The 25,539-nt window shown below is 47.3% G+C and overlaps 1 protein-coding gene across 1 annotated transcript; it reads left to right on the top strand.

The window, feature by feature from the left end:
• The first annotated feature begins 1,006 nt into the window (after nt 1–1,006).
• lamb1a (laminin, beta 1a) lies at nt 1,007–23,795 on the top strand. Its single transcript, XM_070972614.1, has 33 exons — nt 1,007–1,139; nt 2,413–2,612; nt 3,924–4,062; nt 4,878–4,951; nt 5,948–6,136; nt 6,325–6,388; nt 6,479–6,681; nt 7,442–7,562; nt 8,571–8,759; nt 9,357–9,533; nt 9,651–9,763; nt 10,233–10,312; nt 11,044–11,179; nt 11,547–11,705; nt 11,922–12,049; nt 12,490–12,610; nt 13,033–13,234; nt 14,255–14,398; nt 14,514–14,745; nt 15,732–15,895; nt 16,490–16,714; nt 16,939–17,156; nt 17,246–17,342; nt 18,957–19,326; nt 19,628–19,812; nt 20,478–20,719; nt 20,808–21,017; nt 21,121–21,265; nt 21,572–21,779; nt 22,011–22,152; nt 22,240–22,416; nt 22,542–22,701; nt 22,871–23,795. The coding sequence occupies exons 1-33, from the start codon at nt 1,109–1,111 to the stop codon at nt 23,008–23,010; spliced, it is 5,385 nt and encodes a 1,794-aa protein (XP_070828715.1). The 5' UTR covers nt 1,007–1,108; the 3' UTR covers nt 23,011–23,795.
• Nucleotides 23,796–25,539: the final 1,744 nt, after the last annotated feature.

Genomic DNA, 25,539 nt, shown 5'->3' with positions numbered 1-25,539 from the left:
ACACACACGCACACACACACACACACACACACACACACACACACACACCTCCTTCTTTGTTGTTGCAGGTGAGGTTTAACTGTGGGGGAGGAGTGTGTGTATTTGGGATTGGGGGGGGGAGTCAGGAATGTCCTTTGTCTGCGCAGCCTGGGGGGAGACATTCTTCAGCACACGAAGAAGAAACTATTAAAGTGAAGATCAACAAGATAAAAAGTGTTCGAAGTGATCATCTTTAAACTGAAACAGCGTCACTTCACTGACATCTGACTTCTCACTCTGTATGATCCAACACGCAGCAACATCTGGCCAGAAGTATGTGGACAGCTGGATGGGCCTCCTCATTGTTTGAGCTCCTCAGGCTTTAAACGACACTTTTCCAAAGGAGGTTCTGACCTGAGTTTGCCATAAATGCAGAAACTGAAGGGAGGACAGAGACAAAGTGGTCCATTTTAACAGGGACAGAAGTGTGTGGACAGCCTGATACTGTTTGACATGACTTGTTCTTCTTTTTGTTTCCCGTCTGTGGTGTTTTGTTGGTGTGTTCTGGACCCCTTCATGTTAAAAACAACAGAATGAAAGTATTGATTCATTGATTGATTTGTTCATTTGTTCATTAATCAATAACTTAAAATGATCTTCACTGGAATTAAAAGACTCAAACCAGGAAACAGACTGAGCCTGTGCAGGAGGTGTCCGCAGACTTTTGGCCATATAGCGGCGACTGAAGGAGCAAATCAGAGTCAGATAGGAAGTTAGGTGAGACTGTTTTCAGAATAAAAGCATCAGACTGAAGGCGTTCAGGGGGAAACGAGTGAAAAATAAAGATTTCTTCACGGCGGATGACAGTATTATTTTGAAAGCCCGGCCGGAAGTGCCGCCCTGAGGTGTAGGTGCCGGTGGACTGAGGAGGAGGGGACAGAGGCGGTCTCGGGAGCTCAGGGGGTCTCAGAGCCCCGACTGGATTTCGGAAGGTTCAGACGGCCTGAGGGGAGTCCGGATTCTGGAGGTCTGAGGAGTTGTTGGACTCTGGAGGTTTCGCTTGGTCTGAAGTTCTGGTTCCAGGGTTTCAGGACCTTTTCTTGTTGTCCTTCATCAGAGGATCCGGATCATGTTGGAGCTTCAGCTCGCGGTGCTGCTCGGTGAGTTTGAGCCCAAAATACTTTTTAAAAACTACAAAAGAAAGTTTCATAAAGTTTAACAGATTTTTCTGTTTCTTCATCAGATGCATCGAAATAAAGTTTTCAAGTCAAACTTTTCATTTCAGAGGAAAAAGTTTGATTCACCTTCACTTCAGTTTTAACTGGAAAAAAAAAAAAAAAAAAAAAATCAGATTCCAGTCAGAGATTTCGCATTTGAGATTTTCAGGAACAGAAAATCAATCAGAATCTGTTTCTGTGATCGATTAACCGTTTGAGTCATTTATTGATCTGAACTCTCACCTGATAAAACACATTCAGATCAAACAGGATTTTCAGTTTCACTGTTAAAATCTGAACAGAGAGTGAAATCAGCTGATTCATGAAAACAATCTGAATCAAAGAACGGAGAAAATTCTGCTGATTTCACTTTAAAATGAACAAAAAAACTGATGATCAGATCTGAACGATTTCAGATGAAAGTGTTTAATCCTTTGAGGAGTTCAGGGATGAAATCTGATCTGAGATCAGCCTGTTTGATGTGCGGCTTCAGACTGTGATTAAATCAGTTGAGGACAGACTGGAGCTGCTGATTAAAGAAAACAAAGAACCGTTTCATCACAGGAACCAGAACCTCTTCTTCATCCCTCCATCTGTCGATCACTCACTGATCTGAGAAATTAAAAAAACATGTCTTTTGTCCAAATGAAGAAAACGTCTCCAGCTGTGCAGATTTTCTGTTCACTGATATTTCAGGTGATTTTTGATTTGCTCTTTAACACTTTAATGTTATGAGAACTGAAATCTGTCCGTCTCATTAAACTCTGCAGCTTCATGTTTGTTAAATCTGACCGCAGATCAGATGTTCTGATTTCTGCTAAACTGTTTGACAGAATCGAATGTAAAACAGAGAAAAGTGGGAAACGTCCAATGGACCGTCCTTTAAGAGAGGACAGGAGACAGTGCTGACCCATAATTCCTCACAGCAGCAACACGTGACATCACACGTCCAAACGCCTTCGCCACATGAGTCCACGTTCCAAACAGAACCGTGGAGAACGTCAGTCTTCACAAGTTTTTCGGTCTCGTCCACTCGTCCGTCCAGATTCTCGTCCGTCTCGTGACGCCGCGGCCTCGTTTCTCATTGTTCTCGTCGTCTTTTCCTAAAGTCTAAATTGTCCTTCGTGTCTTTCTTTGACCTCATGACTTTTTCCAGGAGAAGACTTTTTGACTATTTGGAAGCTCAGACTTTCACAATAAGAGCCTCTGCTTTCAGCTCTGCAGGTGTTTACCTGCGCTCAGGAGGGCGGGGCCCTGGATGATTTCAGCCTCCCAGAACTAAGTGACGTGTGCACAGAGGGCAGCTGTTACCCAGCAACAGGAGACCTTCTGATTGGCCGAGCCCACCAGCTCTCATCCACCTCCACCTGCGGACTGAGCCGACCCGAGCCGTTCTGCATCGTCAGCCACCTGCAGGTAAACGAACACCTGCTGACCAGTAACATGCCGTCCTGAGCTACGACGGACGTGTGTCACAGTTTTTCCGCCGCGTGTCGCCGAACACTCGTTTTGGCTTCAGTTTGTTCTGGATTAAAGAGCGAAGCTGAATCTGCTCTGTGACTCATCTGATCAGGTTTATTCAGCCAGAACGCGCTGAAGACGTTTCAGCCTGTCTTCATCAGGAAGGGTCAGAGACGAAAAGTGTTTGGTTAAAGTGTGTGTGTGTGTGTGTGTGTGTGTGTGTGTGTGCGTGAGCGTGTGTGTGTGTGTGTGTGGCAGTCTGCACTGTTTCCTGTGTAAAATCGCCTCCCTATAAGGAAACATGGAGCTCCAACAGCAGACAGATGTTTGTCCAGATGCTTCTGTGGAGAAAGCACAGACGGCTTCAAAGGTCAGACTGAATGAGGACGCAGAGCAGCCCGAGCTCAGTGACGAGTGTTCGGGTCAGTCAGCCGATGGTGGAGCTGTGAGGCCAGCTCAGCGCGCCGTCCGAAAACAGACCTCTGGACCAGGAAAGTCCACCATGATGGATTTTATGCAAATGTTCAGCAAATTTTGGCAGTGGGTCCGCGGCGTCGTGGGACCAAGATACACAATTCTGTTTTAAAGGAACCAGATTGGTTGACAGACATGGCCTGAACCAATAGACTGCGCAGGGGGCGGGGCTTAGCAGGATAATAGCTGTAACCATTTGTGAAATAGTCATAAATCTGTTTACAATCTTTCGGCCGTGATGTGCCAACCAAAGCATTTTGAGCCCCGCCCACAGGGGGCGCCAAAACACGTACGTCAAATCCCAGTGGACAGACTTCACTAGTTCAGGTGTGCACGCTCCAGAGTCAGGTATTAACCAAAATCTGAAGTGCTGTGTTGATTGGTGTGAGTGGGCAAAGCCTCTGCAGACGTCCTGACGACCTGAATGCACAGGATGTGAAAGTCTAATGAAAAGCTTCCTGCTGCTCCTGATGCAGCTGTGAATGTCACAGTTATTACATCTGAACGCATCAGCATCAGCAGACGAGTGGCTCTCAGTCAGTAAAGCCAGTATTTATGACAAACGCAGAAACAGTCGAGCTTTAAGACGTTGAACCTTCTTTAGTTCAGCATGTCGTCTGAGTCTCCGCTGAAAGCAGGAAGCGGATCAAAGGCTCGACTGGTTACAAAAAGATTTAATTTGTGTGAAAGAGTCTGCGGTGGTCTTATCTCCACTGAGCGAGCAGAGAAGAATCTGAGGAATCCGGCTCAGCGTTAACCCTTCGCTGCCCTCCCTCTGTCTCCTTCGACCAGGAGGAGAAGAAGTGTTTCGTGTGCGACTCGGCGGACCCGTACGACGACCTCACGGATCAGGCGAGCGGCCATCGCATCGAGAACGTCGTCACCACGTTCGCTCCTAACAGACTGAAGACGTGGTGGCAGTCTGAGAACGGTGAGAACGAGTACACGGTCAGAGGTCAGAGGTCAGCAGAGGTGAACTGCTCCTCTGACATCAGTCAGTCGTGTTGTTACAGGTCCAGGACTCACAGCTGGAAGCAGACTGTTGAACTGAAGTATTAGTACTCAAGTATTAATTAAGTGTAATTATGTTGCTTTGTTTGAAACCTTAAATACTCCATCTGGTGGCTTCAAGCTGAGCAAAACCAAATTCTTCATGGAGGGAGGGGCAGCATTAGGACTGATTTTAAAGATGACTCAAACACACAAGTGCATTATGAAGGATGAGTCAGAATCAGTGCACCTGAAAAGGTGTTCGATGCCTGAACTGTCAGAGAGACTAAAAAGTTACATTTCACTCAGCTTTTTACAGTTTTTCGACGTCAAACAGTGACGCCAAAGTGTTTACATTTTCACAGATTTCAGTCTCTAAGTTTCTGTCTTAGTTACAGTCTTTTCAACGTTTAGGAGTTGTTTAACCATTCAGCGACATTTTCCATTTCCATTGTTAATATTTATTGTATTTTCACACATCATGAGCTCATTAGTGCGAACACACAGTGGTCCGAGTATTGAGCCTTGTGGTCCCCCCATGCTATGGGTTTTTGTTTTTGTTTACCTGCACTCACTGACACCTGCTGAGGTAGGTTTATCCATTTTTGGGAAGTTACAGATAGGTTGTAGATTGCCAGTTTAGGTAGTATTTGCTGGTTTGTACTGATGTTCTGCTGTGTAATATACTGTTCCAGTATATCGATGTCCAGTAGATTGGACATATATTGGTCTGAACTGGTGTTCTGCTGTCTGCAGGACTGGAGAACGTCACCGTCCAGCTGAACCTGGAGGCCGAGTTTCACTTCACTCACCTCATCATGACCTTCAAGGTGAGTTCTACACAGATCACATGACTACAGGCGTGACCTCGGTGAGCAGATGGTGAGAGGGTCATCAGGAGGGTGAAAGACCAGGTGTTCAGAGGCCAGGTAAACAAAGAAACACTGTTTTCTGATTGGTCAGACTCCAGTGAGAACACGCTCAGTTCAGTCCGTCTGAAGTCACGTCCTGTTTACATTTGCTGTTTTATCTGAGTGAGTGTGTAAATATATGTAATATATAGTGTGGATGATATGCTCAATCCCACAATGCAATGCTCCACATGTAGATGTGAAAATCACAGCTGTCAGTGCTGATGATTAGCCAGTGTTTGAAATTGAACCAATGATTCAGACACAACCGCCGACTTCTCAGAGGAAGCTGCTGTCATGATGCTGCCTGGGAGGTCCGAGACACACACACACACACACACACACACACACACACACACACACACACACACACACACACACACACACACACACACGCTCAGAGGCCTTGCATTAGAGTAATAAACAGATTCCTCACTGACCGATGTTGTTTAAAGTCTGTAGTTTATCATCAGCGTCAGAATCACACGAACACATTCAAGCGACAGTGAAGCAGACTGTGATGACTGTGAGGTCGTTCAGATACAGACGCTCTGTGGGACACTTTCACTTTCTCTGTGTGGAAATTTCATATTTTCACGTTACTGATAAGAAGAAAGACATTAAACATGAGTCTTTTGTAGATTTGTAGAATGATGTTTTCAGTGCGTAAAAGGTTCTGCAGGATGTGGATCAGGATCTGCTGGTTCAGCTCTAACAGGAAGTTCAGACTTTCAGATTAAAGCGGTTTCATTGTTTAACCTGCAGAGCTGATCGGTGCTGTTTAAAGTGTCACAGCGAGTGTTAATGATCTTCATTCGACTGTTCAGGCGTTCTGTGTCTGTCCTGATGGACGCTGGGATCAGCAGAATCGTCCGATGATGTTTCAGGTTTCCTAACATCGTTCTCTCCCCTCAGACGTTTCGACCTGCTGCCATGGTGATCGAGCGGTCGGCTGATTTCGGGAAGACGTGGCAGGTTTATCGGTACTTCGCCTACGACTGCGAGACTTCTTTCCCGTCTGTTTCCCAAGGTCCAATGCAGAAGGTTGATGATGTCATCTGTGACTCGCGTTACTCCGACATCGAGCCATCGACTGAGGGAGAGGTACTGCAGAACTGTAGACGTCTTTTAGATAGAGCTCTTCTGGTCTGATCGACCGCTCAAAGCACTTCAGCTGGTCTGGTAACGTCTTGGATAAACGATGGCAGAACACACCTGGTGAGGTGTCGCTGTGATGTCATTGTGGTTGATAAAAGTCGAATAATTGGGTGAAATATCTCCTTGTTTTCCAGGTGATTTTCAGAGTTCTGGACCCAGCGTTCAAGATCGACGATCCCTACAGCCCCAGAATCCAGAGTACGTTTCCGCACATTGGCCGATAACTGTCAGAGTTATTGATCAGTCATTGATCTGTCACTGATCACCTGTTGTCGACCTTTTGTTCAGACATGTTGAAGATCACCAACCTGCGGGTGAAGTTCACCAAACTGCACACGCTCGGGGACAACCTGCTGGACTCTCGTATGGAGATCAAAGAGAAGTATTACTACGCCGTCTACGACATGGTGGTCCGAGGAAACTGCTTCTGCTACGGACACGCCTCCGAGTGTGCCCCCATCCAGGGAGCGGGGCAGACCAGGGAGGGCATGGTGAGTCCTGAAGGGACGGGGGGATTTTAAGGAGGCAGGGTGGGTCCTGAAGGGACGGGGGGATCTTAAGGGGGCAGGGTGGGTCCTGAAGGGACGGGGGGATCTTAAGGAGGCAGGGTGGGTCCTGAAGGGACGGGGGGATCTTAAGGAGGCAGGGTGGGTCCTGAAGGGACGGGGGGATCTTAAGGGGGCAGGGTGGGTCCTGAAGGGACGGGGGGATCTTAAGGGGGCAGGGTGGGTCCTGAAGGGATGGGGGGATCTTAAGGGGGCAGGGTGGGTCCTGAAGGGACGGGGGGATCTTAAGGGGGCAGGGTGGGTCCTGAAGTCATCCTGTAGGGAACAGTCTGCTTGTTGAGAATGTGAATGAGCTGCAGACGATGATTCATTCGTTCATCATTCAGTTCACATCTGCTGTGTTTTCATTCATATTGTAATGGACTCAGGAAACAGGAGGAATGTCAGCGCTTTGATGCAGTTTATATTCCATCAGTTTCACATTAACTTTTGGATTATTTGGACTGATTCTGATAGAAAACATCAGTTTTTAATCAACTTTCCGCTGACGTCAGTTTCCAGTTCATCACAACATTCAAACACAGTGAAACCTTTCTTAAAGTTGGATCCTGATATCAGCATGATCAGTATCTTTTGATGGATGTATCAGCTGATTGGAGCTGTGTTCTGCAGGCTGAGTCACTGATTGATCAGTTATGTGCTGATCACATGTGTTTATGACCGTCTGTGTGTTGTGTGTCTTCAGGTTCACGGTCACTGCATGTGTAACCACAACACTAAAGGTCTGAACTGTGAGCAGTGTCAGGACTTCCACCACGACCTGCCCTGGAGACCAGCCGAGGGACGCAACACCAACGCCTGCAAGAGTGAGTCCATGCTGGTCTCTGCTGGTTTCCTCTGGTCACTATCTGCTGCTTTGTGCTGGTCTCTGTTGGTTTCAAGTGGTTTGTACTGGTCTCTACTCAGCTCTACTGCTGTCTGCTGGTCTCTTCTGGAAGATGACCAGTACAAACTCAGTCTCTGCTGGACTCTGACGGACTGGGACTAGTTTTAAAGTTTTGATAGCAGTGCTAACCTGATACCTGAGGTTCAGCTGCGTTTCCACCAAACTCTTTCAGTATAGTCCCCTTGAAAGCAGTCGCTAACCAGTACTGACATGCAGCAAAACCATAGATCTGCTTAAATGTAGGCGGGGTTGTCACCGTGGCTTCGGGGTGAAACCCTTTTAGGCACTTTGGACACAACAGATGAGACTTTTCTTCTTGAAGCCGCAGCTTTATTAGCTGACACACTGGGATCTGTTCCATACATTAACCTTTTCTTCTGCTGCGCTCACGTTCACCATCACTTTCATCACTTTCCTGCTCAACAACACTCACTACGCATACAAGTTCTACACTGAGATTCACAACAAGAACACACAGGAGGACACTGAATGCTTCGTGCTCTTTCTTCTCAGTGTGTGGTTTTTATTACACCGAGCAGATGAGCTTTGTTTGAGAAACGGCCTCGGGCGGTAAGACACGACTGCTGCAAATTACAGGAGAGTCGGGAAATCCTACATCAGAGCGCAGACGACTCTGAGTCTCTCTGACCAATCAGTGCTCCACCTTTCACTGAGCAGTGCTCCCGGCACCTGAAAAGACGGTGACGAGTCGACGGGACAGAATGAGGTTCTGATGGTGCCGTTTCATGTGTAACAGTCTAACGTTTAACAAGGTTGCCGGTCAAAGTCAAATGTGTCACTTGAGGTTATAGATTTATATTGATCAATAATCAATCATCCTGACTGTGATCTGAAACAGCTGCTGCAGTCTGTGACTGAATGAATTTAACTCGACTGCATCTCTTTTCTCTCTCGGTGGCGTCTGCAGAGTGTAACTGTAACCAGCACTCGGACTCGTGTCACTTCGACATGGCCGTGTTCGTGGCGTCGGGAAACGTCAGCGGAGGCGTTTGTGACGACTGTCAACACAACACGGCGGGACACAACTGTGAGCAGTGCAAACCGTTTTACTACCAGCATCCAGAGAGAGACGTCAGAGACCCCAACATCTGCCAGAGTGAGTCCAGACCCCGAGTCTGATCTGTGCTTTAAAATGAAACGCTGTGCTCTAGCTCGAAGGATTCAGTGGGAACCAATGTGCTTAGAGCTGCCATCCACTGACCGCAAATCAGGTTTGGTTTGAGTCTAAACAAGGAAAGATTTTTTTTTCTTCATCTGTCCTCAATATTTAATAGAAATGGACGTTTTCTTGTCTTTAGTGATAAAGAAAGCACCTGGACAACACCTCTACACTGTAAAACATGCTGGTTTTATCTCACCTCTACACTGTAAAACATGCTGGTTTTATCTCACCTCTACACTGTAAAACATGCTGGTTTTATCTCACCTCTACACTGTAAAACATGCTGGTTTTAACTCACCTCTACACTGTAAAACATGCTGGTTTTAACTCACCTCTACACTGTAAAAGGTGGTTTTAACTCATCTAAAGACATGCATTAAGTTCCAGGACAGACAGAGAGCTTGTTGTTCAGACTGTTCCTGGATCAGTCTGAACTTCCTGTCATCATCCTGTAGGAGTGATGTGTTTTAACCTATCTGCAGTGAGATCTTCATCCTCACAGTGAATTTTGTCCCGTGTGTGTTTCCATAGTGTGTAACTGTGACCCCCTGGGCTCTCTGAATGGAGGAATGTGTGACGGGATGACGGACGTTCGGGCCGGTCTGATCGCCGGTCAGTGTCGCTGTAAGGTCAACGTGGAGGGCGAGCGCTGCGAGCGCTGCAAAGAGGCGCATTACGGGCTGAGCGACGAGCCCGACGGATGCAAGGGTACGAAATCACACACAACACCATATCTACACCTACACGACAGCAAAGACGATGTCACAGCACATACAGCGCACACACATCCGCTCACGCTGTGACTGTGTGTGTCACTGTGCTCAGCATGTACCTGCAGCCCCGTGGGAACACTTCCTGGAGGAAACCCCTGCGACAGCGAAACAGGGAGCTGCTTCTGCAAACGTCTGGTGACTGGGCGAGACTGTGACCAGTGTGTGGTGAGAAGACACAACACAGCCAATGACATCAGACCAGGAGTTTATCAACCAACCAATCAGCTCACAGTCCTGAATCCTTAATGAGTCAGGCTGGAATGAGACAAACATAAACAGCAGAAAAAATGTGTGTGTGTGTGTGGGGGGGGGGGGGGGGGGGATTAGTGCAGATTAGTGCAGACAGACTGTAACTGTGAGTGTGTGAAGGAAAAGCTGCAGCTGTGAATGTGTGGGAGGTCTTTGTGTGTTTATTGTGTGTGTTTCTGTGTTTATTGTGTGTTTAGGAGATGAAAGCCTGAATGACTTCCTCTCACAGCTTTAAAACAGGTTTTTACAAACAGAAACAAGCTGGGAGGTCAGAAAATGACTTAATGACACGTCTCTGACGTCTGCTGTGTGTGTGTGTGTGTGTGTGTGTGTGTGTGTGTGTGTGTGTGTGTGTGTGTGTGTGTGTGTGTGTGTGTGTTCTCAGGCTGAACACTGGGGTCTCAGTAATGACATGGATGGCTGCAGACCATGTGACTGTGACCTAGGAGGAGCCATCAACAACCAGTGAGTTCAAAGCAGTGCTAACGGCTAACAGCTAACTGCCCTCTGTGTGTGTGTGAGTCGTCTGGAAGCGGAGTTGATTCTGTTTGTGGAGGATTCTGATCACAAATCAGTTTACTGATTCTGTTCAGGAATTCAGCCGATCGTCTTCTCTGTGAGGAAAAGTCCTTCCTCCCACACATGGTCATGTTTAGAGTGCAGGGAGGAGAGGGCTTAATCATTCATTCATCCATTCATTCATTCAGAGAGAAGGAGGGCCAAGAAGGGGCTCAGAGAGTCAGTGTGCTGCATGCAGCTCTGCAGTTAAATAAGATTTTACCCATTTTAAATAGTAATAAAATAGAAATCAATACGTGGCGGACAAATAAATCAACGTCTGAACGTGGCGATAATGGAGCTCATTTTCAGACATTATTGGACAGAGTAGCTGTGAGTATCTGTGTGAAGAAAAATAAATGAAAGCAGCTTGTAGTTCTTTGCTTCACAGAACAAACGAGGAAGGAGCTGCAGCTGCGAATCACATGACAGGAAGATAAACATGAATTCACATAATTCAAAGGGATGTGATGGATGTGTGAAGCATACTGAGCCTTTAACCGCTAACAGCTAACAAACAAGCAACAAAGAGCTAACAAAGAACTAGCAAACAGCTAACAGCCAACAAAGAACTAGCAAACAGCAGTTTGATCTGCTTCATTTTTTCTCTCACACTTCCACTTCCTGTCTTCCTGCAGGTGTGATCAGGTGAGCGGTCAGTGCGTCTGCAGAGATCACATGTTCGGTCGTCGCTGCGATCAGGTCGAGTCCGGATTCTACTTCATCGCTCTGGATCACTACACGTACGAGGCTGAGGATGCCAAGTTTGGACCTGTGAGTCACCTCTGTAACCTTTGACCCTTGACCTTTTATCACCTGGAAGACGTAACTTTCTCTCTTTAACATCTGACGAAACTCTATTAGATACGACACCTGCTGGTACAGACTGCTGCTGACGACACTCAGACATGTTTTATTAATTTAAAATTCCAAAAAGACAGAATGTTTATATTCACGAGAGCTCGGAGCTTAAGAAGTTTTGTGACTTATTTAGACTTTTTCATGACGAACGTTTCATTAGTTTTCTGCTTTTCATGGTGAAATCAGTTGCTTAGTTTTTCTTCAGCGTCACCTGCGAGCTTGCCATAGGATCAGTCTTCATGTCTTCATGTCTTCATGTCTTCATGTCTTGGTTCTTTAGGGAGTGACAGTTGTCCCGAGGCCCCACCCTCTGGACCGTAGTCCCACCTGGACAGGCATCGGTCTGGTCAACGTCCCAGAGGGGGCCTTCCTGGAGTTCTCTGTTGACAACATCCCCCACTCCATGGAGTATGACATCCTCATCCGTTACGAACCTCAGGTCAGACCTGTAAACCCTCCCATATTTTACCCCTGGGTTAGAATACTTCCCCGTAAATTTCCACTTATTTTGCTCAAAGTTTGTGTAAATATGTCATCAAATGAAAGGAAGCTTATTTTTACTTTCTTTTTTAATAAAGAAAAATGAAAGAAAATCACACAGAAGAGGCTTAAAGTTGAAACTATCAAACCTTTCGTGTGTCTGTTGGTCCTGCAGCTGCCTGACCAATGGGAGGAGGTTCTGATGACAGTGATGAGACCTGGACCTATCAGAGCGGACAGTCGCTGTGTCAACACTGTGCCCGACGACGACAACCAGATGATCTCACTTCACCCCGGCTCACGGTGACGTTCAGGAGCCAACGCAGTTTCCAAAAAATACATTTAAACGTGACAAATTTTAGTTGTTCGTGTCTGCCATGCCCCCGGCCATTATTCGAGACCCGGCCTTTATTGACTTGGTGAATCTAAGATGCAGATGTGTTCTCTGGGTTGGCTGCTTTGGGGTTGCGGGGTGGCAGTGATTTAGGCTGTGGCAGTAGTAGTCGTGGTAGAACCGGTTCAGCGCAGTGGTTTCTAGTCCTGTAGTTTCTGAAACGTAACTCAGAGTAAGCTAACTCACAGCTAATCTTTTTGGTGCAGTTAAACTCACTTTTCTTTGGGGATTATGAGAGATCAGAATCAGAATCAGAATCAGAAATCCTTTATTTATCCCGGAGGGGAAGTTGTTTAATTGTTTAATTGCTGAATGAAGAGTTTTTCTTGTTTCCTGTCTGTCCCCTCAGGTATGTGGTTCTTCCCAGATCCGTTTGTTTTGAATCTGGTCTGAACTACACGGTCCGCCTCAGTCTGCCGCTGTACTCGGCCCTCAGCGACGTCCAGTCTCCTTACACACTCATCGACTCGGTGAGGAAACTGTTTAACATCTGATCTTCAAACACTGAAAACTGAAAATGCTCATCATATTGTGACGTCTTTAAGTGTCTTGTTTTGTCCAAAGCCTAAATACATTCAGTTATATACTCCCATTGGAAGAGCTGAAAGAGATCTGATGAGGAGTTTTTGCTTTAAAAAAGACTGAAATGATTCATCAAAGTAGTTGCTGACAAATATTCTGCCAATCGATTAATTGAGTAATTGTTGCCGCCCGGGCTCGGGTGTTAATAATAACTCCCCCTCCAAAACCACATTAGATACAGAACAGAGCCTGATGCCAGCCTTGATGAAGACCGTCACGTGACATCAACACATTGAGAGAAACTGCTCTCTCTAAAGACGCCTGCAGGCAGAGAGCTCTCAATCACTCTGACGCTTTTCTTCTGCCTCAGATCGTGTTGATGCCTCACTGCAAGAATCTGGAGATCTTCACGGCCTCAGAGGGAGGCGACTCCGGCGGGGGAAGGGGATGGGAAACATTCCAACGTTATCGTTGTCTGGAGAACAGCCAGAGTGTCATCAAGTCGCAGATGACTGACATCTGCAAAAACTTCATCTTCAGCATCTCCGCCATGTTGCACCAGGGAGCTAAAGGTACAGCGTCCACCTTAAATCTGACTCTACCTTAACAGTCTGTCCAAGGTTTGTGACTAATGTTGGCCCTCAAGGCTTTGACCTGATCACTCCCCAAAAGGAAGCACCGGGAGATTGACAATATTAATGTAAACAGTAGTTATTCGGGTTGAAATGTCCAGAAAACCTCGTTCAGTCTGAATCCAGCAGCCTTTGACTTTAATCACTCACATTAAAGCAGCTGACAGAGAAAACTTACAGGAGAAGAAGGTGAAGATGCCGGTAAAGAATGTCTCTGTTCTGCTGCTCAACTCTGACCTTTGACCTCTGTGAATTGAGAACAGAGAGGAGGAATTCCCCTGGAGGTTTAATAAAACCTGGTTCTGTTTCACACTGAGGATCAGATCAGTGGATTGAGATGGAAACGTTTGTTTGTTTGATTAAAATATCACAGAGTGAATAACTCGATCAGAGCTCTGATTGGTCTGACAGCTTCAGTTACTCTTCAGATTCCGTCCTGTCCAGTGAAAAGCTCGTATCTCCAGATGTGTTGATGTTGAATGTTTGTGCTTAACTGAAGGATGAAGAGTTCCTTCATGTCTTCTTCAGCTCAGTAAACTCTTTAAAAGCCTCTTGGATCAGCTGAAAATGCATCGTCACAAAGCTGAAACAGCCTGTTTTTCTGAGCTTGTCAAACTTCTTGGAGATACGAGGTTCTCACGGGGCGTCCGCTCTGCAAACATGGCGATCTTTCTTCTTCGTGTAAAGTGTACTGAGACTGAGTGATGCTCTCCCCCTCTCTGTCCTGTTGTTATTGACGCCTCTCATCGATGTTTCTGTCTCGCTGATCCTCTTCCTCCGGAACAAGACTCGACTGGTTTCTGCTTCTTCTCATTCCTTAAACGTCCTCAGACCTTCCGGCTCATATATCTGTCATCAACACCCTCCCAGACACGATCTGTGGAGAATGTATTGTTTCTGTGTCCTGTTGAAGGTTGGTGGTTGTCTAAAATGCCTCCTGTGTTGGACTCCATTTCCCAGAATGCAAGTGTGACCCTCAGGGCTCCCTCAGCACCGTGTGTGACCCCACCGGCGGTCAGTGTCAGTGTCGCCCCAACGTAGTCGGCAGGAACTGTGACAGATGTGCTCCGACCACGTTCCAGTTCGGACCCAACGGCTGCAAAGGTCAGAACCCCGATCAATCTATACTCAATACATCTTAATAAATCTTATTTGGAAGAGAACCAAGTGACGGTTCAGGTCCCTGCCGTCATGAACAACTGTGTTCTTGTGTCTGCAGAGTGTATGTGCGACCCTCAGGGCTCACAGAACTTGTTCTGCGATCAGCTGACCGGTCAGTGTGACTGCTTTCCGGGAGCGTACGGGAGGCAGTGCGACCGCTGTCTGCCGGGTCACTGGGGCTTCCCCACCTGCAGACCCTGCTCCTGCAACGGACATGCTGACGAGTGCGACCCCGACACCGGACGCTGTATTAACTGCAGGGACCACACCAGCGGACACACCTGTGACAGGTGAGTTACACCTGTGATTTAACACGAACTGTGACAGGTGATACTGTTGTTAAGCAAACATTAACTGAAGCTAAGACGTAGTATTAACCTGGCTGATGCTTTTGTCCAAATAGACTCAAAGGTAAATTCCTCTGAACTGGCAACCAGCTGTAGAGGTCTGAGGACTAGCTGCAGAGGTCTGAGGACTAGCTGTAGAGGTCTGAGGACCAGCTGTAGAGGTCTGAGGACCAGCTGCAGAGGTCTGAGGACTAGCTGTAGAGGTCTGGAGACTAGCTGTAGAGGTCTGGAGACTAGCTGTAGAGGTCTGAGGACTTGATGTAGAGGTCTGGAGACTAGCTGTAGAGGTCTGGAGACTAGCTGTAGAGGTCTGGAGACTAGCTGTAGAGGTCTGAGGACTTGATGTAGAGGTCTGGAGACTAGCTGTAGAGGTCTGAGGACTAGCTTCAGAGGTCTGAGGACCAGCTGTAGAGGTCTGAGGACTAGCTGTAGAGGTCTGAGGACCAGCTGCAGAGGTCTGAGGACCAGCTGTAGAGGTCTGGAGACTAGCTGTAGAGGTCTGGAGACTAGCTGTAGAGGTCTGAGGACTTGATGTAGAGGTCTGAGGACCAGCTGTAGAGGTCTGGAGACTAGCTGTAGAGGTCTGAGGACCAGCTGTAGAGGTCTGGAGACTAGCTGTAGAGGTCTGGAGACTAGCTGTAGAGGTCTGAGGACCAGCTGTAGAGGTCTTAGGACTAGCTGTAGAGGTCTGAGGACTTGATGTAGAGGTCTGAGGACCAGCTGTAGAGGTCTGGGGACTAGCTGTAGAGGTCTGAGAACTTGATGTAGAGGTCTGGAGACTAGCTGTAGAGGTCTGGGGCCGGTATGTCACGCCTGTGATGATGCTATAACATTAAAGAAACTTTCCCTCAATGTCTTTTCATTGATCATTTGAATCATTAAATCGACTTCTGCTCATCACTTCCTCTCTAACCCTAACCCCTGTTCAGGTGTCTGGAAGGTTACTATGGCGACCCAGTGCTGGGGTCAGGTGACCACTGTCGCCCCTGCATGTGTCCCGACGGCCCCGGCAGCCTGCGGCAGTTTGCAGGAAGTTGTTATCGTGGCGCTGACTCTCAGCAGGCCATCTGTGTCTGCAGCAGCGGCTATAAAGGTAAAAACTTTATTAACATCCAGCCACATACAGACAAAGTCTCCACTTTGTCCACGAGTTTATGTCCTGAAGAAGAAGTTCATAAGAAGTGTCATAAAAATCAAGCAGATGTGAGAATAAAAGAAGCTCAGAGGGAATAATTACAAACTGCACCGCAGAGACAAACAAGCTTTTAATGTGAAGAGAATGAGCTGTGTGATTCGGTGTGATGTAAACAGACGCTGAGAGCAGGAATGTGATGCGACTCTGTTATTAACGCAGGAAATGACACGTTGAGCCTGGAATCAGCTGACGGACGCACCAATCACACACTCTCTCCTTTTGTTTCCACTTCAAACCTCCAGCTGTCGGAAAACATCCTGCCGAGACGTTTGACGATCTGCCAAGTTTATTACTAAACTTACCTGTATAAACCTGCAGTGTGACATCACTGGCTTCTGATTGTCTGTCAGCTTTAAATATTGAAACCACACTTCAACAAAGCTCCAGGTCTAAAATAGCTTCGGCGAGAGGAAGACTGTCAAGAGTTCACTGACGTCTGATGAAAACGGTTTGTTACCTTTTGTCCGTAACTCCGCCCCCTTCTTTCTGCAGGTGGCCGCTGTGACGAGTGCTCACCTGGTTACTATGGAAACCCAGGGGAAGTGGGCGGGCAGTGTCGGCCCTGTCAGTGCAACAACAACATCGACATGCTGGACCCGGAGTCGTGCGACGCCCGGACCGGCGAGTGTGTGCGCTGTCTTTACCACACCGAGGGCGCCGCCTGCCAGAGCTGCAGGCTGGGTTACTACGGCAACGCCACGCAGCAGGACTGCAGGAGTGAGTACGCTGGATTTAGATCCGGTGACATCACTGGAGTGCCGACTAGTAGACAGATAATTTGACAATTTGTGTAATTTTTACAAAGTTCAACCAAACTTCATTGAATTGTGGACAGAATATTTACAAAATCATTAAAATTGAAACAAGATCTTTTACGTCTGAAGTCTTGACAGAATCTCATTTTAACCCTTGATGAATCCGCATGTCTTTCATGTCCTCAGAGTGCGTCTGTAACCAGCTGGGCAGCGACCCGTCCAGCTGTCCGTCATCCGGTGGCTGTCAGTGCGACCGCAGCAGCGGTCAGTGTCACTGCCTCCCCAATGTCATTGGTCAACACTGCGATCGCTGCGCGCCCGACACGTGGAACATGGCGAGCGGCCGCGGCTGCCAGGCCTGCGGCTGCGACCCCAAACACTCCGACGGGGCGTCCTGCAACGAGGTGATGAGCTCAAAATGGCAGCAGCACCCCAGTGAGTCCATCTGCCCCTGGTTCATGTCGATGAGTCTCTGCTTCTTTCTCGTCCACAGATCAGCGGTCAGTGTTCCTGTCATCCCGGCTTCGGAGGGAGAACATGCAGCGAGTGCAAAGAGCTATTCTGGGGAGACCCCGAGGTCAAATGTCACGGTACGTTCACTTCAGACCTCCTGCTGAAACGTCGTCAGTCAAACAGACGTGCTTTTAAAAAGCAACAGCAGCGGCAGATTTATGGTTGGTTGGTTGGTTGGTTGGTTTCACTCTTCTTTGATGAGGACGCTTCGTGTGAGCAGGACTGAACCTGAATTCTCAGTTTCCCCTGAATGTGAAGGACTCAGCCAGGGTCCAGATCTCAGACCAGATCTGAAGCTGTGAATGAAACTCATTCAGCCGCTGGAACGTGGGAGCATTCCTCGTCCTCTGCTGTGATCTGCTGTGACTGATATTAAGTCCAGATGTTCCCTGGCAGTCCTGACACCATGGAGACGAGACCGGAGATCTGTCTGAACCTCCCAAGTGCACCCGGAATCAACAAAGGGGGGCTGGGGGTCCATACGAGGTTGAACATGAAAGGAAACATGGAGAGAAGGAAGGAAGGGACAGAAAAGAAATGAGGAAGGAGGTAAAGTAAGAAAGAAAACAAAAAAGGGCTCTTTGGCCCCCCTTGATCCTTTTGGCCCCCCTGACTCTTCGGGCCCCCCCGCGGTGCTCTGAACACCTTCAGCTCATCATGAACCATCCTGGTCTCCTTCCTGCTCCTCAGAGGATCTCCACATTGTGACGCTTCCTGTTTGTCGGCATCTCCTTCAGCGCCGCCGTCAGGACGAGCTCTGCACGATCCTCTGCTGCTTCCCTCTCTTTCTCACTCAATCAAAGCTGTTGTTTCTGCAGCTGGAAGCAGCTTCAGCCATGTTTGATTTAAACCAGATGTTCAAGGCGCACACACACGCGCACACACACACACACACACACACACACACACACACACACACACACACACACACACTCCTCTCAGCACATGTTTTGTTGAACAGTGAGCCAGACAGTTTGTCTCTGACGCTTCCTGTGAAATGTTTTTACACTAAATTAAAGTTTAAACATTTTTATCTAAATAGATTGTGAAAGATCAACCGTGTGTGCGTGCGTGCGTGCGTGCGTGCGTGCGTGCGTGCGTGCGTGCGTGCGTGCGTGCGTGCGTGTGGAGGATGAAGCCTTTAATTAAACCCAACAGCAGATCTGGGTCACATTGTATTTGTGTGACTCTTTTGTTCATCTGATCAGATGAAAAGAGGGAAATGAGACACAATCTGAAAACAAAGGACGCCTTTCTGTCTGTCTCTGTCTTTCTGTCTCTTTGTTTAGTGCCTGTACTTTCCTTTCAGAATAAAGAAAGATGCTGACAGTGAACCTCAGCATCTCACCGTCGTCTCTCCACAGTCACTGTGTCATAAAACGTCCATAAAAAGACTAATGAGAACATACTGTCGTCCCTCAGTGAGAGCAGTCAGCTGTCCAGGAGACGGCGCTGTTGTCCTTCTCTGTTTCCTGTTTGTTTTCCTAAAACTATGAACACACCTGAGTTGGACTGAAACCAGACTGACATCTTCTTCTTCGGCCGGCCTCTGTCTTATTGTGCAGGTCAAAAAATGTGATGTGATGAACTGTGCTGCTGTGATGTCCAGGTGTGCCGCAGAGCACTGTGACATCACTGCTGGGCGTGGCCACAGGTGCGGACCTCTAACCATCAGTGTGTTTCTGTCTCAGCATGTGACTGCGACCCTCGCGGCATCTCCGAGCAGCAGTGCAACAAGGTGAGCGGCCACTGCGTCTGCGTGGAGGGCGTCTCCGGTCCACGTTGTGACGTCTGCGCTCGCGGCTTCTCCGGCACCTTCCCCGACTGCCAGCGCTGCCACCAGTGCTTCGCCGAGTGGGACCAAGTCATCGGTCAGCTGACCAATCAGACGCATCGCCTCGTCAACAAGGTCAACACCATTAAAGCCAGCGGAGTCAGCGGGCCGTACAGGAAGTCCATCGACAGCATGGAGAAGAGCATCTCCGATATCCGCGTCATCCTGAACGAGAACCCGGCCTCACAACCGCTGAGCGAGATCCAGGAGCTACTGCAACAGGCCAGGTGAGACTAACTTTAGTCTGAGTCTAAACCTGCAGCAACAGGCCAGGTGAGACTAACTTTAGTCTGAGTCTAAACCTGCAGCAACAGGCCAGGTGAGACTAACTTTAGTCTGAGTCTAAACCTGCAGCAACAGGCCAGGTGAGACTAACTTTAATCTGAGTCTAAACCTGCAGCAACAGGCCAGGTGAGACTAACTTTAGTCTGAGTCTAAACCTGCAGCAACAGGCCAGGTGAGACTAACTTTAATCTGCAGATTAATGTAAACTGTGACCTCTGACCTGTGTGTGCATGTTTCCCTCAGTGACCTGATGGGGGCCCTGAGCCAGATGTTGAACCACACTGAACAGAGTCTAGTCCAGGTGGAAGGCTTGGACTCCGCGGCAGAAACTAAACTGGACTCTGTGATGGCGGACACTCAGAAACTGGAGCGGACGGTTCAGGAGCTGCTTGATCAGGTCGAGTTCATTAAGAACTCTGACATCAGAGGTGAGAAAGGTTAAAGGTCAAACGTCTGTGAGGGGGCAGAGTGCTGCTGCCTCTTGTGGGACCAAATTGTGGGTTTGCAGGTCCTGCTGACTGCAGCTTGAACACTACCTGAAAATCGTGCCTCTGCTGCCCTCCAGTGGTGTAATGTGTCACCTGGCCTCAGCAATATTGTGGTGGGCTCCGGGACAGTGACATCACTGCTGGGTTACAGGTGCAACACAGCTCACCTTACCTCACCTGTCAGTGATGGTCTGTGGTCAGAGGTGAGATGTGTTTGAGTCTTTGAAGTTCCTCCTTAAAGTTCTCAGAAACACTGTGAACATTTACAGTTTCATAAGAACTGAGAAAGCTGATGAAGACATGATGATAAGTAAGTGGGTCTTGAGTATACATTGTTCTGTCAGCACTTGTTCATGATGTCAGTGAACTTTGAGTCTCAGAGTTTGTTCAGTTGGACAGAGGACAGAGGACAGGATCAGCTGCCTCTGAGTGGGCCGTTTGAAAACTGTCCCAGGATCAGGTTCATCAAAGTTTGGGTTTTTCACCAGACAGAGTGAAATGATATTGATCACGAATGATTTGTTTGGGTGCTGGACTCTCCACTAGAAACTGAATAAAGTTCACTGTAGATGTCCCAACTGATTTGTCCTCCCGTCTCCTGCCAGGGGCGACAGACAGCATCACTAAGTACTTCCGGCAGTCTGAGACAGCCGAAGCTCGAGCGAACGCCTCCACCACCGACCCGGGCAGCCTTGTGGAAGCCTCTGGTGCTCTACGGCAACTCACAGAGGACAAGATGAACCAAACCAGAGAGGAGTTCCTGAGGAGACAAACTGAGCATGCTCAGAGACTGGACGACCTGGCAGGAGAACTGCAGACTCTGGACCTATCAGAGATCAGCCACAAGGTGGGTTAGGGTTAGGGTTAGTTTCAGTCGGAAGTCCTTCAAATTACAGGGTCCGTCTTTATATTCTGGTCTCTCCTGGTTCTTTCAGACCTGTGGCAGTTCACCATCAGGTCAGGACTCGTGCTCGTCCTCTCCCTGTGGAGGTCTCGGATGTGTGGACTCCGAGGGACAGATCAGGTGTGGAGGTACAGGATGTGACGGTGTGGTGACGACAGCCAGCAACACCTGGAAAAAGGCCAAAGACTCTGAACAGGAAATCACAAGCGCCATGGAGGAAGTGGAGAAACTCTCCAAGATGGTGAGTCCGACGGGTCCTGGTCTGGGCTGGATTTGGTTCTGACGGGTCCTGCTTGAGCTGGTTCAGATTCAGGTGGATGTTCTGACCTGTGTTTTGTCTACAGGTGTCAGAGGCCAAACTGAAAGCAGACGAGGCGAAGCAGAGCGCTCAGGACGTCCTGATGAAGACCAACAGAACCAAGCAGAGAGTCGACCAGAGCAACGAGGAGCTGAGAAGTCTCATCAGGCAGATCAGAGACTTCCTCACACGTACGTCCTCACTTCCTGTTTAACACCGGCAAACTTCATGGTGTTCTTCATGTCCTGTCAGATAGTTATTTAAGCTTTTTCAAGGCTCAAGACATTCAGTTAAAATCAAGTGTTCAACTGCAGGAAAACAGACCTAAAAACATTCAAACATGTTTGGCCACCATCATCTTCATGTAGTCAATGTGCTGTTCCACCACCTCCACCAAGAAGGGAAGTTCTTTCAAATGCCTGAAGAAGCATGACGGGTTAGAAACGGTCACATGATCAGACAGGTGAGAAACAAACCGCCTGTCTCCGTTGTTTCAGAGGACGCTGCGGACCTGGAGAGCATTGAGCTGGTGGCTAACGAGGTTCTGGCCATGCAGATGCCCACCACGCCGGCTCAGCTTCAGAACCTGACCGATGAGATCCGCCAGAAGGTGGGAGAGCTGGGGCACGTGGAGACCATCCTGCAGCAGAGTGCCGAAGACATCCAGAGAGCAGAGAACCTGCTGGACCAGGCCCGCAGAGCCAGGTGAGTCCTACCTGAGCGCAGTCCGTTATTATTGTTCCAGAACAACTTCTTTTCTGCCGGAACTCAAAGCCAAATAGGACTTCAAGAAGGTTCTTCTCAACATGTTCTAATCTTTCGCTGACCCTTGTGATGTTCTCAATTTTCTTCATATTTGGTCTTTCAAAGTTCTTGAGGTCTTTTTTCGAGCAGCCTGTAATAACCTGATGAAATGTGACTTCCTGCGTTTCTCAGTGAGGAGGCGGTGGATGTGAAGGACTCGGCGCAGAAGGTGAAGCAAGCTCTTAAAGAAGCTCAGAGAGCTCAGACCGCCGCCAGCAGCGCCATCCAGCAGGCAGCCGCTGACATCCGGAGCACCAACAACCTGCTGTCCTCCGTCAGTACTGACCCGCGGATTCAAACGTTCACTTCACTGACATCACAAACACGACGCTAACATCTCACCTGCCTGTGTTGCATTCAGGTCGAGTCAGAGACGACAAATGCGGAGCTGAAGCTGAATAACGCCACCCAGAGGCTGCAGCGGCTCGAGCAGGACGTGACAGTGCTGAGAGACAAAGCTGCAAACGTGACTCTGAGCACAGAACAGACCAATCAGGACGCAGCGAGCATCGGGAAGATCGCAGAGGAGGTCAAGAAGGTGAGTTCAGCTGTCAGACCGTTGATCAGTGAAGGACACTCGCACCTGCAGAGTCTTTTTCTCCTGGAGTGACTCTTGCAAATATCATGAAATCAGTGTGTGTTCATGGTGTCGCGTGTGTTCAGGACCTGGACTCAGAGCTGAAAGATAAATACGCCACAGTAGAGCAGCTGATTGGCCAGAAAGCAGGGGGCGTGACCGACGCGAAGAAGAGGGCGGAGTCATTGCAGCAGGAGGCCAAAGACCTGCTTCTGAATGCCAGCAGCAAACTGCAGCTGCTCAAAGGTGACGCCACACTTCCTGCCTCCACCCTCAGTGTTATGATGTGATGTCACATGAGCGCCATTACGGCGCCGCGTCACAAACAGAGTCATTCAATGAACGATAGTTCCAGTGTGAATGTAATGTGATCATGATCAAAGGTCACGCAGTAAGAAAATGTGTTGCCTTTCAGATCTGGAGAAGTCTTACGAAGACAACCAGCGAACGCTGGAAGTAAAGGCGGAGCAGCTGGTGGAGCTGGAGGCCGCCGTGAAGGAGCTGCTGCAGGAGATCAGCCACAAGGTCACCGTCTACAGCACCTGTGTGTTCTAAGGTCAAAGGTCACCGTCTACAGCACCTGTCTGTTCTGAGGTCAAAGGTCACCATCTAGAGCACCTGTCTGTTCTAGGGTCAAAGGTCATATCCACAGAGCCAGAATTAAAGGAACATGAACCATATTTTAAAGCTCAATCTGTGATGTTAAATCTGACCCATTGACCTTTCCTCAGCAGCCAATCAGAGGTGAGAACGCTGCCCTCTGACCTTCTATAAACTTCATTAACTCAGTTTTTAGACCAAAAAAGAAAGAATTTAATTCCAAAATATTCATTTTGCATAAAACCATTTTTTTAATGACTGTGACACAATACTGAATGTTTGCTTTTCAGAGTTGAAATGAAATCTTTTAACTTGGGATATTTGAGGATTATTGACGATAAAATGTTCAGAAACAGTTTGACCTTTAAGAGTTGCAAAAGTCATTAAGTTCTTTAAAATTTTAGTTTGGAAGAAAAGTTGGAAGCAGCTGAAACGTTTGGTTCAATGAGAAAATCATTTTTTATTTTAATGAGAAGCTTCGTTAAATGTTAAACTGCTGTAAAAGTTTTAAATTGGAGTTTTGAGTTTTAAAATCACCTGAATGTGTTTGTGAATGTAATAAAATCAAACTGTTGATCGTTTGATTCCAGTTTAAACGTTTAAAGTTATGAAACAGTGAATGTTTGAACCATGTGACTGCAACTTTTTTCGCTTTACTACGACGTTTTTTTTTTTAATTATTTCTGTACGACCAAAACTTTAAACCCACAAAGATTTTTAATAAAGTCCTCCAATCACAGAGTGCCTCGTCTGCCCTTTGGTATCTTTAACAGCAGTGTCTGTTATTTGTCTGTTTTTCTGCCACTCAAACACCAACAGAGCCGAGTGAAGTTCAGATTCAGAATAAAGTTCATATTTTGTGCCTCTTTCACTGATGGTGAGCTTCTTTGACTGAAAATATAATCTTTTAAGATGTAATAACACTTTTCAAGCGATACATGAGTTTCAGAGGAAGGAAAGTGAAGTACAATTACAAGATCAACATCAACATCATCATCAACAACAACAACAACAACAACAACAACAACAACATCCTCACAATCAATCAACACTTTAAATGTTAGCATCTTAATTGTTGTGGTTTAGAGTATTTGTTTTGCTATTTCCTGTTTTATATTGGAAGTTTTGCTCATGTGCCATCTTTTGCTTTACTTCCTGTGTTTTCCCGCCTTTGTTGATTGGTTTGACCTGTCCCTCATTCGCCTTACCTCCCTCATGTATTTAAGCCTGTTTTCCCTCAGTCTGTGCTAGTTCATCACTGTACCTTGTGGCAGTCAAGCATTCCAGTCCTTGTCAATTTTTTATAGTATTTTTGGGCCTTGGTTTTGTTTTTCCTGAGCCTTGCCTGTTAGTGGACCTCTGTATTTTGCTCCTTATTGTTTTTTCTTTTTCTTTTTGCTTGTTTGGACTGTTTTCTTTGGACGCGACCTTTGCATGCCTCAATCATTTGTGCTGCACCTACTCGCCCTTTGTAGCCTGCATTTTGGTTCTAGCCCTTATATATGTTGGCTGCAGTCATGTTAAATGATGTTAGATTCAGACGGAGGGCAGGAAGTGAAACGTGCATTAGATAAGATGGAGGAAAGCTCTTACTGTGCTAGTTTAAATTATGAGAGAAAGGTTTAAACAGAAATCAGATCATATGTTGGATGTGACCTTTACGTGATGAAGAGGAGCGACTTTTCACCTGAACTGAAAGTTTTGCTGCTGTTAAGTCAGCAGATAAAACAGAAAACCAATGAAAGCGGATAAAAGTCTGGAGGCAAATAACTTTTCTTCTCGTTGTTGACCCTCGGTTGGTCCACACTCTCGATGCCAAAATGCTCTGGATGACGCCGTTTTTCAGGGGTTTTTAGGGTTTATTGTCCTGAGGATTAGACTGAATATGTTATTTACGTTCAGCTGTCTTATGTGAAACTGTTAACGCTGATTTAACAAGTGTTAGTCTTGTTGCTTCTAGCTGTTACTTTAAATCTATCACCACAGATTTAAAAAAAATGTTTAACGTTACACCATTTCCACCCTTGGCACTCTGCTTCTTTTACCTTTGTGAACAACAACTCTTGGTACTTGATAAAAGTTCCTCGTGGTTTCTCGGTGTGAGTGTGTAACAGTGTTTCCTGTGCAGAAAATCACACCACAACTAAAGAGTGATGTGACATCATATGTAAACAACCTATTTCTTCTTTCCCTGTTTGCACAAGTGTGAGAGTAATGTGCCACAGCCGATATCTGTCACAGTGCAGACAAATGTGAACTGATGGAGGCTGACAAAGCCCATCTGAAACTGATCAGCAGAGTCTAACTGCAGAAACGAGTCTCACAACCTTCATCTGAGACGGCCACCAATGGACTAACCTTCGTATTTTAGTTTTCAGCATGGCCTGCCCTCTGTCGCCACCCTCAGTACACACTTTACATTTTTAGCCCCTCTGATGGTAATTATTATTATTTTTGACAATTATATCTCAGTGCATAACTAAG

Source organism: Chaetodon trifascialis, chromosome 10, assembly GCF_039877785.1.
Source record: "Chaetodon trifascialis isolate fChaTrf1 chromosome 10, fChaTrf1.hap1, whole genome shotgun sequence".
NCBI lineage: Eukaryota > Metazoa > Chordata > Actinopteri > Chaetodontiformes > Chaetodontidae > Chaetodon > Chaetodon trifascialis.
The sequence above is the reverse complement of the archived record's forward strand: the minus strand, read 5'-3'. Positions and strand labels throughout refer to the sequence as shown.

Coding starts and splice junctions, on each gene's coding strand:
- lamb1a (XM_070972614.1), top strand. CDS start 1,109: ATGTTGGAGCTTCAGCTCGCGGTGCTGCTCG. Junction 7,563..8,570: donor CAACACCAACGCCTGCAAGA/GTGAGTCCATGC, acceptor TGGCGTCTGCAG/AGTGTAACTGTAACCAGCAC. Junction 14,399..14,513: donor CGGACCCAACGGCTGCAAAG/GTCAGAACCCCG, acceptor TTGTGTCTGCAG/AGTGTATGTGCGACCCTCAG.